The sequence below is a fragment of the Ictidomys tridecemlineatus genome, chromosome Y, assembly GCF_052094955.1.
Source record: "Ictidomys tridecemlineatus isolate mIctTri1 chromosome Y, mIctTri1.hap1, whole genome shotgun sequence".
In the NCBI taxonomy this organism is placed as follows: domain Eukaryota; kingdom Metazoa; phylum Chordata; class Mammalia; order Rodentia; family Sciuridae; genus Ictidomys; species Ictidomys tridecemlineatus.
In genome coordinates, this window is record NC_135494.1 from 23,472,035 (window position 1) to 23,492,490 (window position 20,456).

General features: G+C 43.6%; 1 protein-coding gene across 1 annotated transcript in view; it reads left to right on the top strand.

The window, feature by feature from the left end:
• The window catches only part of LOC144371894 (acyl-coenzyme A oxidase-like protein), a 235,194-nt gene that overhangs the window by 24,976 nt on the left and 189,762 nt on the right, over window positions 1-20,456 (top strand). Inside the window, exons 2-3 of the mRNA XM_078035198.1 lie at window positions 2,773-2,869; window positions 18,046-18,129. Coding sequence (XP_077891324.1) covers window positions 2,773-2,869; window positions 18,046-18,129 — 181 coding nt within the window. The remainder of the gene's footprint in view (window positions 1-2,772; window positions 2,870-18,045; window positions 18,130-20,456) is intronic.

Genomic DNA, 20,456 nt, shown 5'->3' on the forward strand with positions numbered 1-20,456 from the left:
CCTATTATCAAGTTCAATAGTTTATTCTCTGTTACCTACACCCCACTATTAAGTTCATCAGTGAAATTTTTAATTTGGGTTACAATTTCCATTTTGTGCTTTTTAAATAACCTGTGTTTTTTCCCAGAGATATAGTTTTGTTGTTGTTGTTTTTAGGGGAGCAGGGGCACACTTAAGGGAGTGAAGCTTCTGGGGTAAAACAGAGAACACACATTTATGGGAGAATGTGGACTACTAGCAGAGGGACAGCCAGATATATATATATATATATATTTTTTTTGGGGGGGGTGTGATTTTTTTTCCTATTTATTTCAAGGGGATTTGTGATTGCTTACTGAATCATTGTTAAGATGGTTGTCTGACAGAGACTAATCCATAAAGTTACAACTATCTTATATTTGATAAAGGGGCTAAAAACATGCAATGGAGGAAGGATAGCATCTTCAACAAATGGTGCTGGGAATACTGGAAATCCATATGCAACAAAATGAAATTGAATCCCTTTCTCTTGCCATCCACAAAAGTTAACTCAAAATGGATCAAGGAGCTAGATATCAAATCAGAGACACTGCGTCTGATAGAAGAAAAAGTTGGCTACGATCTACATATTGTGGGGTCGGGCTCCAAATTCCTTAATAGGACGCCCATAGCCTAAGAGTTAATAACAAGAATAAACAAATGGGACTTACTTAAACTAAAAAGTTTTTTCTCAGCAAGAGAAACAATAAAAGAGATAAATAGAGAGCCTACATCCTGGGAACAAATTTTTACCCCCCACACCTCAGATAGAGCCCTAATATCCAGAATGTACAAAGAACTCAAAAAAATTAAACAATAAGATAACAAATAACCCAATCAACAAATGGGCCAAGGACCTGAACAGACACTTCTCAGAGGAGGACATACAATCAATCAACAAGTACATGAAAAAATGCTCACCATCTCTAGCAATCAGAGAAATGCAAATCAAAACCACCCTAAGATACCATCTCACTCCAGTAAGATTGGCAGCCATTATGAAGTCAAACAACAATAAGTATTGTCGAGGATGTGGGGAAAAGGGTACACTTGCACACTGCTGGTGGGACTGCAAAATGGTGAGGCCAATTTGGAAAGCAGTATGGAGATTCCTGGGAAAGCTGGGAATGGATCCACCATTTGACCTAGCTATCGCCCTTCTCGGACTATTCCCTGAGGACCTTAAAAGAGCGCACTATAGGGATACGGCCACATCAATGATTATAGCGGCACAATTCACAATAGCTAGACTGTGGAACCAACCTAGATGCCCTTCAGTAGATGAATGGATAAAAAAAATGTGGCATCTATACACAATGGAGTATTATGCAGCACTAAGAAATGACAAAATCATGGAATTTGCAGAGAAATGGATGGCATTAGAGCAGATTATGCTAAGTGAAGCTAGCCAAGCCCTAAAAAAACAAATGCCAAATGTCTTCTTTGATATAAAGAGAGCCACTAAGAACAGAACAGGAAGGAAGAGCATGAGGAAAAGACTAACAGTAAACAAAGACGAATGGGAGGAGAGAAAGGGAGCATATGGAAATGGTAGGAGACCTTCAATGATACACAAAATTATAAGAGGTTATGAGGGGCAAGGGGGAGGGAAAAACGGGAGAGAATTGGACAACAGCAGAGGAGGTAGAGAGGGAAGATGGGAGGAGAGGGGAGGGGAGGGGGGATAGTAGGGGATAGGAAAGGTAGCAGAAAACAACAGTCACTAATATGCCATTATGTAAAAATGTGAGTATGTAACAGAGGTGATTCTGCAATCTGTATTTGAGGTAAAAATGGGAGTTCAAAACCCAATTGAGTCAAATGTATGAAAGATGATATATCATGAGCTCTGTAATGTTTTGAACAATCAATTAAAAAAAAAGATGGTTGTCTGAGAATCTTGGTCAGAATATTCAAATGTCTAATTATTCTCAGTATGAGCATCACACAATTAGTGACAGAGCCAGTACTCACACTGGAGTGAGGTTCTTCCAGGCTTGGAGTCTGCTTTGGATGGAAACATTTTAGATGGCAGAGATGGGACATCTCCTCCCTGGTGAATTTAGGTTCATTGAAAAGTAGACATCCATGTGTGCGAGAGACTTATGGGGGAAAACACTTGTCAGGGGTGAAGGGGAGGGACTGGATGGGTGGGGAGAGGCTCCAGGTTGCAGACAGCAGAGTGGTGGCTGTGAAGGGAGTGACAGGGACCAGGTGGAGCTGGGACAGCCTCAGTACAACACAGCCCAAGCCTTTACCACCGTTATGACGAGGTCTCCCTGGACCAGCGGGCGTCCTGAGCAGGGCTTGCCTGCTGGGCAGAGGTGGATGACTGAGAGCATTGCCCCGTGGTCATCTGGGAGCAGCAAGAGACAAGAGGAGCCTCAGGGGTACTCTGGAGTTAGTTCCATGGTGTGGCGGTCCAGGAGGGTCTTTCTAAGTCTGCACTGAGCAACTTTCCTTATGGCAACCACAGCAGATCACCCACATCCCCATCTTCACAAACGCTGCTCTTGGGCCATCACAGACTTATCATGTGTCTGAAATCTTTAAAGGCCTGCAGAGGGGAGGAGCTGCAGACTTATTTTGAGATGGTCGTGTCAGGAAATGCTCCCTTTTCCTTTTCCAGTTGATGCCATTTGCTGACTCTACAGTCTGCATCACACACACAGTGTACACAGCGTCCAACAGGGGATACTGCAGGCTCTGCTCAGCAGTGCCATGTCCTAACCACGTGGTTTCTGTTCTGCATAGGTATGGTTTGAGTTTGGATGAGATGAGAGCTCTGACAGTTCAGAGAGTGAAGTTTATCCTGGGTCATCCACTGATAAAACGTGCATTTCAGGAACAGGTGAGTGTCCTTGTTAATTTTCTGTGGTGGTGTGGCGTGCGCGCTTGTGTGTGTGTGTGTGTGTGTGTGTGTGTGTGTGTGTGTGTGTGTGTGAAAGAGAGAGATTTTATTTGGTTTGCTTTTGCGATGTATGCAAGCTCATTTACCTTGTTCTGGGGCATGCTGACAGACCAGGCCACTGGGTAGGGGGCAACTTCTTCAGACCCCTTCTCTTCCCTGCTCCCTATGAACCTCACTTACCCCTTCCCTAGGTCCCCATGTCCACTTCTTTAAGCTCACAGGCTGGGGAACAGGAGAATCAGCAGAAGTAATGAAATATTTGTTCACAAAATCCATGTCATTTTAGGCATAAAGTCTAAATAGCTGATAAATAGAAATAATCATTTTAGAGGCTTTTAATTGGAAGTGTCCAAAGTTTGTCTAAAAATTGCATTCTAAATTCAGTGATATTATTTTAGCTAATTTTAGCCTCAGGATAAAGAAAGAAGGAAAGAAGATGCTGATTGAAGGTTTCCTTTATGAGGCTCTAGGAGCCATCTATTTTAGTGAGGTTTTAAGTCCATTTCCATTTTATTCCGTTTTGCGGCTTCCTCCACATACCCCTTTTCATAAGGAGAAAGTACTGAAGCTCCTGGGGCAGCGTCTCATTGGGAGGGGCCAGAATGAGGGTGGACTGTGGCATAGATGATGTCCCGGAGCCACCGCCATCCATCAGTGACCCAGGCCCCTTCATGCCAGGTGGAGGGAGAGTCAGAGGATCAAGGGTGGCTCCTCCCCATTCTGGTGTTCCCAGGAGACCCTTCTTTGTGGAGTGTAGATCAGAGTTGGGCGGGGGAGGGGGGTGTCTGGGATCCACCTGAGAATAGACCCCCTAATGAGCCTGCTCTTGAAATGTCCTAGCCACCTTGAGGCTGGCAGGGGACTATGGCATCACCCCTGAAAAGCCTACAAGGACGTCCACCTGGCAGAAGAGCCCCCCACATGACAAGAGTAAGGCAAGCTTGCAGAGCCTAAAATATCCTTTCACACCAAGCAGATTGGCAAAGATTTTCAAGCCACCTAATCACCTCTTGCAGGAATGTACACATGTAGCTGTGAATGAAACCGAGACTAGAAGGAAAAATCCGGCCCTCTCTGCTTCCAGCACGTTCTCTGAGTCCAGCCTGCCCAGGCGTTGGGAGCCGGGCTGGTGGGTGAGCTCTTGGCACAAGGCCAGGCTCCTGCTTCTTTAACCAGCCCTACATGTCCGCGGCTCAAGTTCATGTCAGCACTCAGAGCCGGGACCCCTTAATGAGGCTTGCTATTTGCTGCAAGCCTGACCTGCCTAATATGGACGATTAGTTTTTGTAATCCCGCCCCTGAAGCGTGTTGAGCCCTGAAGCCAATTATCCTCCTGTTTTCATGGCTCCCCTAGTGGTCTAAGCGGCCTGGATCATTTCTGTCCTCAGCGATTGGGCACAGTTCCTTGAGCAGGCGCAGGATGGGCTCTAGGTGGCCCTCCGGTCCCCTTCTGTTAGTTACCTCGCAGATTTGGCACCTTTCTCCATGCGAATTCTCAAGAGCCAGTGAACCCGAAGGAACTCCACCGGCCGTCAGCACAGCAGGCTCGTCGCATCGTGAGGATGTCAGAGAACTCAGCAGCACATCTGTGTTCGAAGGCTCTCAAATTCCACCCCATTAACAGCTGGAGGAGCTGTCCACGTCCAGTAATTCTAGAAGTGTTCCATGATTCATCCCGCCTCTTAATAAAACCATGGAGTCATAGCTGTCCAGAGAGAGAGCCAGGCCCTCCCCTCTCTCCCTGGCCCCCGTTTCAAATTAATTTTTGTGGGTGAGCCGATGCGCTCCGAGGCGGAGGCGCCGTGTGATGTAGGAGGATGACGTTCTCAGGCACAGATGAGGAGGGAGCTTCATTTGTTCCAGGTCTCTATGGACAGTTCACAGGCCAAGAATAAGCCATTAAAATATTTCCACTCTGTGTTCTCCCCTCTGACCATCTGTAATGGATTTGGGATGTTCCAATAAACATAAAGAGAAAAACACGTGCGCACTCAGACACGTATGCACGACACGCACGCAGTGTGAACAGCCGGTGCACTCCATCCGGCTCCTCCTGCACCTGTTTGTAGTGACCTCACCTTTGTGCACATCAGCCAAGAGCTCTCTCGTTCCCCTCAGGATTCCAAGATTGGGTCTTGGGGGCGGGAAGGGGGCAGAGTTGTGATTCCCGGTGTCCAGATAAGGAGATAGACTAGGTTGGTTGTCCGCTTTGTGTGACAGTGCTGGGGCAGGAGCTGGGACTCCTGCCTGGAGAGCCTTGTGTGGGCAGTATTCCCAGGAATACCTGTCCCTGGAAGCTGAAAGAGGCTGAGATCTACCTCAGTCATCACTGTAACCATCATCCTGAAGCTTACTGAGCACCTACATTGTGCCAGTCGCAGTGCTAAGAGCTTTAAAGGGATGATTTCTGTGACTACACCACATCCCTCATAGTATTCCTGTTTTACAGGTAGGTAACCAGAGCTGAACGGCTGGCCCCAGCTTGGTTATATAACTAGTGGGTTGTATATGTAACTAATAGAGCCCAGGTTCAAGCCCAGGTAGTCTGCTTTCTGAGCCAGCTTCTGTCTGGTGGAGTTCACCCCTTGCTGTGTGTTGGAGACCCCTGGGGAGCTTTTGCATATCCTGTTGTATGTAGGCTTTTGCTCAGGCCAATCAAATCAGCATTTTCATCTGCCAGATGATCCAGTATGTATTGGGGGTTGAGTACTGCTGTGCTTTGTTTCTGTTTTATTCAGCTTTGTGCTGCTAAGACTAACATACCTGACATGAAAAATTGAGAGGAGGAAAAGATTCTTTTGGCTCATGGTTTTAGAGATTCAGTCCATGGTAGGCTGACTCCATACCTTTGGGTTGAGGTGGGAAGGTTGGCAGAAGGTTGTGGTAGAGGAAAGTCACTCAGTTTGAGACAGGCAGGACATAGAAAGAGCTTTTAGTGCAAGGGTCCAGGGACAATATAATCCCCAAGGTCATGCCCCCATTGACCTACTTCCTCCAGTCACAACCTGTCTGCCTATAGTCACCACCCAATAATCCATTAATCCATCGATTAGATCACCAGTCTCATGATCTAATCATTTCACCTCTGAACATTCCTGCATAGTCTCACACAGGAGCTTTTGGAGGACATGTCAACATTTCTTTCCAGTCAAGGGACCCAGTTGAGGTCAGCTTGCTCTTGGCCAAGTGTAGAAAGAGTTAGGAAGAGATATGTGAGCAGTGAAGTCCCCACCCCCACAACCATCTCCTCTCCTTTTCTGAGTGCTGATCTTCCACACACCCATGAGCCACATGGCTGGGGGCATGATATCGTTACCTAAACCAGTGATTCTCAAAGTATAGTCTGAGGGCCCTGGGTGTCCTTTCTTGAAAAGTAGATGTCTAGCTGGGCATGGTGCATGCCTGTAATCCAAGAGACTCTGGAGGCTGAGGGAGGAGGATAGTAAGTTTGAAGCCAACTTGAACAAAATAAAAAAATAAAAAGGACTGTGGATATAGCTCAGTGGTAAAGTTTTTCTGGGTTAAATTCCCAGTGCCAAAGAAAAAAAAAAGAAAGAAAGAAAGAAAGAAAAGTAGATGTCCAAATACAGTATACGTATGTGACACTGTATTTTTATCATAAACTTCAAACAAAGCAACATATCACAAGAAACTGAGTGCAAAAGCAGATATGAGAGTCTAGCTATCTTATTTTGGGTTGGATCTTTAAAAAATTAGCAAAAAATGTAAAATGCTACCATCCTTTCATTGAGTCTTTTTTGAAATTATGGTTATTTTTTATAAAAATTATGCCATTTATATTAACATATAATTGATTTATTGTTAGTTTAAAAATTAATAAATAAGTTAAAAATTCTCAGTTTTAATTACTAATTTGGTAAATTGCTAAATATAATCTGCAAAAAAAAAAGTCCCATTGGAATTTTCAGTAGTTTTTAAGTGTAAAGGGATCCAAGGACCATAAAATGTGAGCACTGTTGATCTAAATCATCTGCATTTTCCTCAGGAAGTTCAGTCTCAACAACTTGGAGGGGAATTAGCAGAAGATTGGTGTGTGTGTGTGTGTGTGTGTATTATACTTATTGTAATTATCTATATTTGAACAGAATTTTATATAATCTCAGAATTTTTTTTAATACTTAGATATTTAAAGAGGCATCAGGTAGGTGATCAGATCAAAGGTGGAATAATATTCTAAGGTCAGCTTACCACCAAAAGCTTTCCTGATTAATCTCTGAGAAAAGAAATAACTTTTCCCAGGAACCATTTAAATTTGAGCTTTCGTTGTATTGCAGAAATTTAGCTGATCAGGAAACATGCCACGAGTCTGAGGACACCTGTCTGTCACTGGTCATTCATGGCAGCCTGTCCCACCAGCCCCCACCCTATTGCTCACAGATACCAGCGCTAGCCCCCGCTGACCCTGCAGACCTGGCCATGCACACCTCCTCCCAACCTGAGCCCCGTTCTGGTCTTGACCTGCTTACTCAGCTCTTGGCTCTGTCGCCCTGGCCTTGGCTTCCTCCTTGGCCCTCTGGCTTCTGTTTGTCCTGGAACCCAGACTTTTCCTAGTGGGCTGTGACAGGCTGCCCTAGATCTTGGTCCTATTTGCTGCCTTTGGCAGGAGTCTCTGTCCCAGCTCCAGCTCTAAAAACTTGGACATTGGCCACTTGGCCATGACTCTGGCCAGGCCAGCCCTGTCCCCATGGGATACTTGAAGGATTTGAGTGGAGATGACAGGATGGAGTGGCCTGTTTATAGAAGTCCCTCTGTGTAGATTGGCAACCAAACTGTGTTGTCATGTGTGATGGCCAAAGAGATTACTTAAAAGGGCACACCAAGGAGTGAGGAGTGATTTAGGACCTTCCCAAAGACTCCAGTGCAGCTGGAATCGTGGTGTTATTTATTCTTTGACACTGCAATTATTCTGCACAATTAAATATTTTATTTTTAAGGCTTAATTATCACTCTTGCAGTGAAATATTATGTCAATAATATCATTTGCTTATCATCCTCTATGTCCTTTCTATGTGCCAGGTGAAGCGATTCATTAATTTTACAAATATTTATTGAGCTCTTACATGAGTCAGGCATTGTTCAAAGGACACTGAAAAATGCAGGCAAATATACCTGTCCTTGTGGAACTTACATTTTTGTGGGGGAAGAGACAGACAATAAACTAATAAACAATACATTTATGGCATATCAGTGATATATACTGTAGATAAAAATCAAATATAATAAATTAGAAAGAATAAAGTAAGTTTTCTCTGTTGTCAGATGATATATGTTCTTATATATAGAAGAGCCCAATAATTCAAAAAAAAGACCCTTCTAGAACTAATAAATGAATTCATGAAACGCGCAGGATAAAAATCAACATACAGAAATAAGTTGAATTTCTATGTACTAATGATGAACTATTGAAAGGAAACTGAAAACAATTATATTTATAGTAGCTCAAAAAGAATAAAATACCGAGGGACAAACTTAACAAACGAGAAGAAAGCCTTATATATTGAGAACTATAAAATATTGGTGAAGTAATTGAACAAGACACAAACAAATAGAGAGGCATCCCATGTTCATAGATTAGAAGATACTATTGTTAAGATGTCTGTAAACAACAGAGTCAGTGCAATATTTTTTTTCCAGAAATAGAAAAATCCATCCTAAATTCTAAAATTCTTCTGGAATCTTAAGGGACCCTGAAGAAACAAAACAGTCCTCAAAAAGAAAAACAATTTAGAGGTTCCACACTTCAAATAGTGGAACCTCCAAAACTTACTACAAAGCTATAGTAATTGAAACAATAAGGTACTGACACAAACACAAAAATATAGAACAATGGAATAGTTAAAGAACACCAGAAAGAAAGCCTTACATATGTGGTTGATCACTTCTGAGAAGGGTGCCAAGACCATTCAATAAAGAAAGGAAATATTATCAACAAATGGTGCTGGGACAATTGTAATGGTGTATGCTCCATATATGAAAATTAACTTAAAATAGATTAAAGATTTGGGCTGGGGCTGGGGCTCAGAGATGGAGTGCTTGCCTAGCATTCGTGAGGCACTGGGTTTGATCTTCAGCAACACATAGAATAAAAATAAAGATATTGTGTTCACCTATAACTAAAAAGTAAATATTTAAAAAATAGATTATGTGGGCTAAGGTTGTGGTTCAGTGGTAGCACACTTGCCTAGCATATGTGAGGCACTGGGTTCGATTCTCAACATCACATATAAATAAATAAAAATAAAGGTCCATTGACAACCAAAACAAAAAATAATATATTAAAGACTTAAATGTTAGACTAAAGCTAATAAATTATTACAAAAAAACCCATTGGGTGTGGCAGTGGTTTCTTTGATAGAAACAAAAACATGTTTTTAAAGATAAACTTATTTTAAACAATTTTAGAAAAAATTTAATAAACATTTGTCTAAAAAATGAATTGGACTACCTTATAGTTAGAAACTTGTGTGTCAAAGGGGCCGTGGTTTGAATGTATCCTCAAAGTTCATGTGTTGGAAACTTAAGCCCCAGCATAATGCTTAAGTGGGTTAAGGCAGTCAGTGGGTTCTGGATAAAATGAGTTTGGCTACCTCCACATCCCACGTGCTCTTTTGTCCTTCTGCCTTCCACCTTCCACCATGGGATGATACAGCAAGAAGATGTTTTCTTGATGTGAACCCTTGAACTTTGGGCCTCCCAGTCTCCAGTACGGTAATAACTAAGTCTCTGTTCTTAATGAATTACCCAGGCTCCGGTATTGTGTGATAGTCACACAAAACAGTCTAACAGAGTGAAAAGACAATGTTTGCAAATCAGACATCCCATAAAGGATTGATGTCTGGAGTATATTGAAGAACCACTACAACTCAACAAGGGCAACAACAATAAATAACCAGATTTAAAAACAGTCAAAGGACTTGAAGAGAGATTCCTGCAGGGCAGATGTACAAACGACCAATAAACACACGAAACAGTGCTCAACATCACAGATCATTAGGGAAATAGAAATGATGACCACGAGGAGATACCACCCACCCCCATTAGGACGGTAGTGTAAGGAAGCAATAGCAGCAGCAGCAGCGGCCAGCAAGGGTTGGAGAGGATGTGGCTAACTGGCACCCTGGCACATTGCCAGTGCCTTGGTGGAACTATAAACAGTGTAGCCTCTGGGCAAGACAATGTGGCATTTCCTTAAACAATTAAACGCAGAATTGCTGATGACCTAGACATTCCATTTATTGGTACATATCCCAAAGAATAAAATTAGGGACTCAAACAGATATTTGTATTACCATGTTAACAGTAGCATTATTCACAATGGCCCAAAGATGGAAACAACAGAATTGTCTATCAACAGATGCATGGATGAACTGAATATGGTGTATATACAGACCTACAGTGGACATTGTTTGGCCTAAAGAAGAAGAAAAATTTGATGCCTGCTACAACATGGATGAATCTTGAAGACCATATACTAAGGGCAATAAGCTAGTCACAAGAGGACGAATGCTGTAGGATTCTATCTGTTTGAAATATCTACAGTCGTCAAATTCATGGGATAGAAAACAGAGAGGCCATTTCCAGGTTCTGAGGGGAAATGAGAATGGAGAGTTATTGTTTAATGGGTGCAGAGTTTCAGTGTGGGAAGATGAAAAAGTTCATGGTGTACTTAGCACCACAGAACTGTATGCTCAAAATGGTTGAAATAAGTGGAGTGTGGTACACACCTGTAATCCCAACTACTCAGGAGGCTAAGGCAGGAGGATTGCATGTTGAAGGCCAGTCTCAACAACTTAGCAAGACCCTGTCTTTAAAAAAAAAAAAAGGGCTGGGGTCGTAGCTCAGTGGTAGAATTCTGTCCCTTCTGGGTTTAATTCCTGGAACTGAAAACAATAGATGGAAATAATAAATTTTATGTTATGTATATGTTGAAAACATTTTTAAAAAATCAAGAATCTAGAGGTGCTGGGAGAGTTGGAGAGACGGAGGTGCTCCATGGTTAGGTGAAGATGCCTAAGGGGATGGGGAGTGAACTAGGTGGGTGTCATGGGAATAGCATCCAGGCGGAGGGAACAACAGATACGAGGGCCTGAGGGCAGGCGGGAGGGTCCTGGGCTTGTTAATGGAGCAACAGGGCACTGTGGTGGGAGCAGAGTAGGGGGTGATGGACCTGGGAGGTGGTGGGGAGCTGGAACTTGAGGTGCTTTATAAGAGGTTTCTTTGAAGTGGCTGAAATGGGAGGCTTGGAGGGACCCGGTGGAGCAGGATATGATTTGACATTTCTCCAGGATCCCCTGGCTTCTGCTGACTCTATGAGAGCAGGTCTGCACACAAAGATGAGTTGAGAGGGTTTTTCAGTCACCTAGGACCAAGGTGGTACTGGCTGGGACCAGACTGGCCAGTCAGGGTGATGGACGTGGCTGAGTTAGAGGCTGCTGAAGGAAAAGCAGTGGGATCTGTTGAGTGATGGATGTGAGAGAGTGGGAGAGAAGAACGGCACGCTGGTTCTGTGGTGTTTTGTCAGAGCAACTAGAAGGAGAGGGTATTGTCCACCAAAGTGGGGCCATCTGTTGAGAGCCACAACCAAGTCAAGATGGTGCCTGGCATTTTGCCAGAAGGAGTGGTTGAGGGGTAGCACCAGCGAGCCATTAAGATGATGATAATTAAGTTAAGCTGTGTATAATTATTAAGATAATGATTGATTGCTGTAACTGATGATGCTAAATTGAAACAAGCTGTGTATTCAGTTGTGTATATAAACCTCTGCTGTCCGGCAATAAAGCGGCTCCTGCTACCTGGGGTGTCCGCTACTTTTGAGTTCTCATGGAGTTCCCATTGAGTTCTCACGGAATCCCCGTTGAGTTCCCGTTGAGTTCTCGAATAAAGTTAGTTCCTGTTTGAACCTACAAGTGGCTGGTGACCTCCCGGTTATTTGTGCCCAGCCAGACTACGGCAGCCATCCAAGCAGATCTGAGGTTAAGTCAGGAGTTAGCTTTGGGATGTGACCAACAAACAGCTTGAGGAGCGTGGGAGGTCAAGGGCATAGAGGTGAGTTAGAGCTGTGAGGCTGGGTGGGTCCCCAAGGCATGTGTGGTGATGGAGGAGAGGAGGCTTGAGGACTGAGCTTGTCTGGTGGTGAGAAGGACCAGAGAGGAGACTGGGAAGGAGCCAGAGAAGTAAAACAGGGATGGCAGGCATTTGGCACCCAGTATCTCACTAAATCCCCTGGTAAATCCACAAGTAAATGTGACCCTCCAGTTTCCAGGCCCAGGTAGTGCCTAGAGAGAGAAGTAGCTCAAGAGCAAGAGCTAAAGAGCAAGGGAGTAGGGCAGGATTCAAACCAGATCTGCGCAGACCTGGGTGGCCAAGATCTACCCTGCCTGGCCTTCTGTTGAGGTGCAGAAAGAGCAGAGGCCTCCAACTTGAGATAAATAGGATACCATCCCTGTTTCCAAGGGTCTAGGATTTGCTATGCCAGGGCTGGTACAAATCTGCCACAGGGTGATGGCCAAGGAAAGGTCAAAGACAGCCTAGCGAGGCCAGTCAGGTGGACACTGAGCACAGCAGGCTGCTCAGAGCTCAGTGGCGACCTCGTGTGTGTGATGGAGGAGGTTGCCCTAATCATGGTACCTGGGGAGAGGCCAGTCTGACTTCAAGGGTGAGGACAAGGTGTTGTCATTTATGGCCATCCAAACATGGCATGTGGATACCATTGGTGGTTCCCAGTGGCTCCCTCCCTGCCAAAGGATAAAGCTTGGGCACGGGCACCTGACCTGAGAACCTCCCACCAGGGCCACTGAACAGGCAGGGAGAATCAGGCATAGAGAAGCAGGTACGAGTCCTGGGCCTCCGGCCCTGAAGCACTTCAGTGCTATTTCCCCCAGTTCCTGGCAATGGAACCAGCTTGGTTCTTACCTGTTACCAAGTCTGTTTCTCTGCCTCCCACTGATGCCATGAGATTTGGAGAAGTGTCAGTTACAGATGGACACAATACCAAGATTAGCAAATCCTCACTGGGAGAAATGCTGAAAAATTCCTCATTATCAAGGTGATACCTGTTCACTACAGGAAAGTCAAAACTACATATAGGCAAACACACACACACACACACACACCAAATGTAACTGGTAGCAGGATTGCATATGCAATCTGTTTTCTCACCCAAATGGAGTGGTCACAGAATAATTTTCTCACCATTTTGTGATGGTTTCTGGTTTCTGATTTGGGAATCAGTTGGACAAGGGCTTATGTCTGGCTCCTTCACTGAGAGGCTGTGTCCTGAGGCACATTTCTCACTTCTCCAGTTCTCAGTTTCTTCCTCTGTGAATTGTGTATGCTGACAGCACTTAGCTTGAAGTGCTGAGGATAGGCGTGAAGGCACGTCACAAGTGAATGTTCAGACTGTGCTTGGGCACATATGAGTGCTGGGTGACTCCCGGTGACATCGCCTGACCAAACAGTTCTTAAATAGCCATAATTCATCTTTCACAAAGGGAAATAATAACTGGGACAACATTTTCTCATGGCATTAAAATTAATAGAAAATGCTGTAAGTTTCACACTAACAGAAAACTAAACTCACACATCAAACTGGTTATGTCAATAGGATATATTCACTATTAGATGCTGTCAATATAATAATGACTTTATATGCTTTTCAAATCAATCCTGTGATTACACTAATAATTAGAAAAGTTTCCCAAGTAGTTAGGTATTTTGTAGGAAGCATATGTTGCTAAGAAAAGAGATATTAAATTTGAGATGAGAATTTGGAAAATGCTATATGTCAGCTCTGCTGACATATAGCATTTTCCAAATGTTGTTACAAAATGTAAAGGACCCTTAGAGCCACAGGAACGCCACCTCTTACTAGTCTTGTACTGGGTTTTCCTGGAATAGTCACAAGCCCCTCAGGAGAAGAACATGGCTACTGCCTTTGCTTCCAAATGCTCCCAGAACTCTGTTCATGGAGACACTCTACCTGTGACGCCCAGAATCCACCAGAGGACAAGGGCTAGATGTGGAGGCCACGCTGACAGGCTTAGATTTCTTGCAATGGCAAATGAGGTCAGTGGAGATTTTCATCATGGAGGATGGAGGGAGGAAAGAGACACACCATGATGCTGATTTTAAAACGACTATAATGCCATCATCAGAATTTACAGATTTTTCCAACAACCTGTGGAAATGCAAAGGACCTAGGATATTTGAACTAATTCTGACACAGGACAAAGTTGGAAGACTCTCATTACATGATTTCAAAACCTAATACAAAGAGACTCAAAAGTATATGGTATTGATTTGGATAGACAAAGAGATCAAGGGAACAGACATGGAGAGTCCTTGAAAGTAACTCAAATATTTATGATTAGTTTATGGGGTAACTAATGTCTCTATGAGGTAAGAAATGTCTTTGTAATAAATGGTATTGGAACAACTAGTTAAGCATATAGAAAAAATGTAGCAGAAAGATACCCTTTATCCCTTCCTCACACTATACACAATAGTACTTGGGGTGTATTATCTGCCTAAGCACAAATTCCAAAATTACAATATTTGTAGAAGAACAAAGGAAAATGTCATTGTGACTTTAGGACAGGCTAGGTCCATTAGAGAAGACTCCTTCTGTGAAAAACATCAAATATGCACAAGCCAAAAAGTAACAAATTGACTTTCATTAAGAATTAAAAGCTGATACCCATCAAAAGAAATCATTAAAGAAATAAAAAGACAACTGCAATATAGGAAAAATATCAGCAGTTTATTTATTTAGCAAGGCTTGTATCTAGATGAAAATTTTACAATAACAACAACAACAATAATGAAAGATCCTAGTGCCTGATATTTGGGGCAGGGTGGGGGCAGAGTCCAGCTGGGAGGCTGTTATAATAGTCCAGGCACAAGATGGCCATGAGGAGACGAGGCTTAGAATCTTGTGGAGGGTTAGAGATGATGAGCTCAGAAAGCAAGAGCCTCCCGTGAATCCTGAAACCCACTAATCTGTGCATTTTACTCTTTTTCCTCTTTATAAAATCATTTGAGGATCATTCTCACAAAGGACATAGATTCAGTAAGACTAAAGCTATAACTAAAAATTGAAACAGAAATTAGGAGAAGCAAGTACGCCAGTTTGGAGACTCATATTAGAAAATGAAGATAAGAAAACTCTGCTCAGGACTCTTGGCTGGGCACTTAACCCAGGCTGCCCACCCAAAGGGATCCACGGGGACTTCTGACATCAGAGGAAGGCAGCTCAGATCACCACACCCAACCAGTTCCGAATCACATTGGTTTTCACTGAGGAAGTATATATGTCTTTTAGGGACACGGGGGGTTTAGCAAACCAAAATTTTTGCAGATTTTGTAACAGAATACTAAATCACAGAGTTCTGCTACATTGAGTGCTCTGAAGAGCAGTACTTAAGGAAAAACTTGATCTTCCTTCTGTTCGAGTCTGAATTTATTAAGCAAAAGTATAAATAGCATGGGCTGTAATTTTGGATGAAATATAAGCTTGAGTAGTCTACCCATATATTTATAGAATTATTATCATTTAAAATTGCTACCAATTTACATGATGACATGGAGATTGGGTTTGGACTGAATGTAGCAAGTGTAAATGAAGGCAGCATTGATACAAAAGAAATGCTTCAAGAATGGATGCAGACAAAAACAGGTTGATTATTGATTGATTATGACAAGTATAAGTAATTCAGTTAGTGGTGCCAGTTCAATGAGAGAGAAACTTGTCAATATTGAACATTCTTTAATTATGAACAACTAGCCAATCAGAAATGAAAGAAGAAAAGAGAGAAATTATGTATGGAGATGATTTAAAAAAATCTATACCAGTCAGGCAGTCTGTCAAATGAAGCCTAGTCTCAGGTTTGGAACACTGGTTTGACTTCTTGAAAATGGACCAGTCCAAATGCATGCTTAGGTCAACATCACAGAATTAACAGTCCACTCCTGTTGGCATTTCCCATCAGTAATCAGCATAAACAATTTATGATGCTCAAAGATGGCCAAGTTTGGGCTGATTCTTCAGCAAATGTGTTTGCAATTTATTTCATACTGGTGAGTAAAAATGACCACAGTTTTGAATACCACTGATGACAAAATTATACTTCGACAATTGACAGTATACATTAGGAGAATGAAATATGAAGAAAACTGTGAACTCTTGGCGATTCTGAGAGACTTAGACAGTCAATTCTGAGAGACTTAGACACTCCTGAGGGTTTAAGTTTGAGCAGAGTAGGTGGCTTAAGGCAAAGGAAAGTCTGCTGCAGAGGACGACCCTCAGGAAGTTATCTAGGACACCCAGCAGGTTGACCTTAGGTGCTCTCTGGGTACAGGGTTGGTGGTGCAAAATTGGAGTTGATTTGTGAGGAGGCCCAGCCACCTGGAGTACTTAATGATGAGGACAGTGAGGGGTGGGGAGGAATCTGGATGAGGAACCTGGTCAGTCTGGTTTCTGATCCTGGCTCTGTCACCTGCCAGGTGCCACTGGTTAGACAAGTCACTTGCTTCCTTGAGCCTGACCTTTTCCATCTCCTACCTGGGGTTAGGACTGCCATAAGGATCTGTGAAACAAAGGATACTTGGGCCCTCTGAGAAATCTGCAGATATCTGCAATGGTTATTTTGTATTATTTACTAGTAACCGAATCTCCAGTGTGAGCCCAAGCTGGAATCGTGCAATGGTATATGCTGCAGCCTGGAGTTATTTTAGGAAATAATCAATACAAGATGCATTGGGTCAGAGCCATGATAAGAGTCATAAATCTTGACAGTTGCTGTTTGATAAAATTAATAACGCTTGAGAGAAACATAAAAACCAACGGGAGGGGAAATATAGAGTGCATTTAGGGAGAGAGCTTATGCCAATGTGGAGACAAAGCCATCCAGGGAGGCTGGCTGTTATCCTGATAGTAGAGAGTCACTGTGCACACAGGCACATGTGCACACCCAGGAACAGACACACACATTCACAGTTGTCTCCACAGGCACACACATACATAGGTGTACATGTTTACAACACACGCACAGGTAGGCATGCATGCTTATGTAAATGTGGATGCACAACATATGTGTATGCACACATGTGCATGACTATAGTAGACGTACATACACACAGGTATGGTGTTGTGGCTGGGTCTCAGAGGGACTAGTCAATGAGGACAAAGGGCATTCATTCCAACAATGGGCAGTTAGAGTTTGTCCATTCATGGCATCTCCCCCTTCTCAGGAAGTGCTGGTTGCCTCTGAATTGTTAAAATGTACCAGCAATGGGGGCTTGGCCCCTCTCATTTCCTGCTGGCAGAGGAGCAAGCTCACCCACTGTGCAAGAGAAGAGGGCAGTGAAGCGGGACCAGGACCTCATGGTTTTAATGCCTCAAAGCCCAGAAATGGCCTCTGGTTAGGAAAGCAAAGAATATTGCTTTACCTTAGTCCAGAATGTTCCCCAGCCTTTTCAGTCCTCTGTTTCCATATGGACATAGTCACCTGGGTGTGCATCCTGGGGTGCCTGCTCTGCTGAGGGAACTCTGGCAGGCCAGGCCAGGGCTGAGCCTGGCTAAGGCCAAGCAAAGCCCAAGCAAAGCCCAAGTAAGGGGTGTCTGTTACCAGTGCAGGCGCGGTGGACTTGCTTCTATGGAAGAAAAGAGTGTGTGAGCCCTACATACTTGTTCTCAGAAACTAATGGTTCCATGGAAACAAGAGGAAAATGTTTGCTGCAGTGGAGTGTGGGGTTGCTTCTTAAACAATGACTTTTATTGTGTTTTATTGCAAAAGTAACATGCAGGCCAGGTGCGGTGGCACAGGCCAGTAGTCCCAGAGCCTTGGGAGGTGGAGGCAGGAAGAGCCTGAGTTCAAAGCCAGCCTCAGCAACAGCAAGATGCTAAGCAACTCAGTGATACTCTGCCTCTAAACAAAACACAGAATTGGGCTGGGGATGTGTCTCAGTGATGGAGGGCCCCCGAGTTCAATCCCCAGAACGCACCCCCTCCCCCAATGTAACATGCACATATTATAATAATGGGGATTTCAAGGTCAAACTACAAGGAAACCTTGACATTGGTTCTATCATGTTTGCAGGCAGAGAAGACGAAGAATTTTGTCAGTCGGGGCCTCGTCATCGGGGAGGTGCTCTCCACAGCCGACCTGGCCACCAGTGTGAAGGTGAGCTCTCAGGACCAGCAGCCTGCCTTCCCCTTTAGCCAGCGCGCCCGATCTGGTTTCCTCTGCTTTTCTTTTCCTATCACTTTATCCTGGTTGTAGCAATGAGTTATTTTCATGGATCTTAATTTTATGAAAACAGTCTCATCACCTTTTGTGATTTTCTCTCTTCACTTAGGTATCATTGCTAAGGTCCATCCCAATGTTGCAACTCACTGTTCTTCTTAAGTAAAAAAAAAAAAAACAATTAAATATTTTATTTTGAAAATTAAAACTGTATTTTGAAATTATAATATTTATAGAAAGTCATAAAATTAGTAGATCATGTGAAACCCGTCTCCCCCAATGGTGACATCTGGTTAGCCATAATACAAACATAAAACTGGTAAATTGACATTGGTACAATTCTGTTTAATGAGGATACAGACCTTAGTTTTCACATACACATTTGTGTGTGTGTAAGTCTGTGTGTGTGTGTGTGTGTGTGTGTGTGTGTGTAGTTCTATGCAACTTGACACCATAAATAGATTCAGTAACCACTAGTGTCAGGAATGCCTGACACTAGAGGCCATGTCAGTATTATTGCATCAACTCAACCTTGTGTGTAGTTCTATGCAACTTGACACCATAAATAGATTCTGTAACCACTCTGCAATCAATCTATAGAGCTTTCTCATCATTACAAAGAATCTTGGTGGTGCTACCCCTTCGTAGCTGTATCCATCCCCTACCTCACCGCTGACCTTTAGCCATAACAAATCTGTTCTCCATCTTTTAGTTTAATCACTGGGGGAATGACATAGAGAGGGTAGTTTGTTCATTTTTACTGCTACATAATATTCCTTTGCATGAATATATCATAGCACTTATCCATTCACTTTCTCATGTTGCTTGCAGGAATTTGCTAATGTGAAAAATGCCACCGTGAATACTCTTGTGCATGTCTGGCGTTGAACATTGGCACAGGCTTCCTTTAGCTATTTAACTAGGCTTGGACTTGCTAGTTAGAGGAATGCCTGACACTAGAGGCCATGTCAGTATTATTGCATCAACTCAGCCCTGTCAAGAGCATACACTCCAATCCCAGGGTCCACATCCTCTCCACACCTGGAATCCTCAGGCTTCTCCTTTTTTGCCAATCCCATGGCCAAAAAATGACATCTCACTGCTTTGTGAGGAGCTCACCAAGGGTGGTGAATGGACTAGCTCAGGTAGAGGGACCTCCGTAGCCCTGCGTGGCTCCCTGAATCCCAACAGAGGCTTAATTCCAGGCTTAATCCCATGGCCCCAGCTTTCCCATCTGGCCACTGTTGGGTCTGAAAACAAATTCCCTTGTCCAGACACCTGGTCCTTTTGTCTCCAGGGGAAAGATTTGTCTCCTGACAAAGAACCTGAAGATAGATGATGGGGCAGGAAGCCAGGTTGCTTGGTGGTGAGTCCAAGATGGCGGTTATTTCAGTTCCACATGGGCATTTTCTAGGGGTGAGAATGGAAAACAAAGAAATCTGTGCATGCTGATCTGTGGGGAGGGGTCCACCATCAGCCCTTTTGGGGAGAGGCTGGCCTCCCTGTGATTCTTCCCTCCTGGATGGAACGGCTGTGGCTTTCAGAGAGAAGGGCAGTCGACCAAGAGACAACAAACAGCTCCTCCTCTCAAAAATGCTGAGGATCCCAGTCCAGGCTCATGGTCTCATCCTGGGGCTTCCTGTGCTACCCACCCCACTACCCCTCCCGACCCCCTTATGGTCTTGCAGTGAGCTCAGGGACAGAGTTGTACAGGGATTATTGGAATGAGTAGGGGTCAGACCTGAGACCTTGCAACAAAGGGCTGCCTGTGGCCCCTGCTTAGATCCTGGCTCAAGCGGCAAACTGCAAAGGAATAGCACGCGTCAGCTGGGAAAGTTTGAGGAGTGCACTTCAGGTGATGTCAGAGGACCTGTGTGATATTTTTAGGAGGGATAATGGTTTTAGAGCTGTTTTTAAAAAGTCTTTATCTTTTACAGATGCATAAAAAACATTTAGTGATGAAATGATAGGATAAACTTCCCCATAATCCTGGGTGTGGGAAGGGAATGCCATGGTGGAGGGAGATGAAGTGACATGGACCTCGAAGCTGGGGAGTTACTGCTGTTTGGGTCCAGAGTTTCCTTCTGGGATGATGAGAAGTTCTGGAAATGTAATGGTTGCACAGCATTTCGAAGGGACTCAATGTCACTGAACTGTACACTAAAAGTGGCTAAAAGCTTTACAGTATTTTATCACCATAAAGATGACTTAGTTAGCAATAGTTACTATCAACTCCACTGATTCCCCACACATCAGTCACTGTG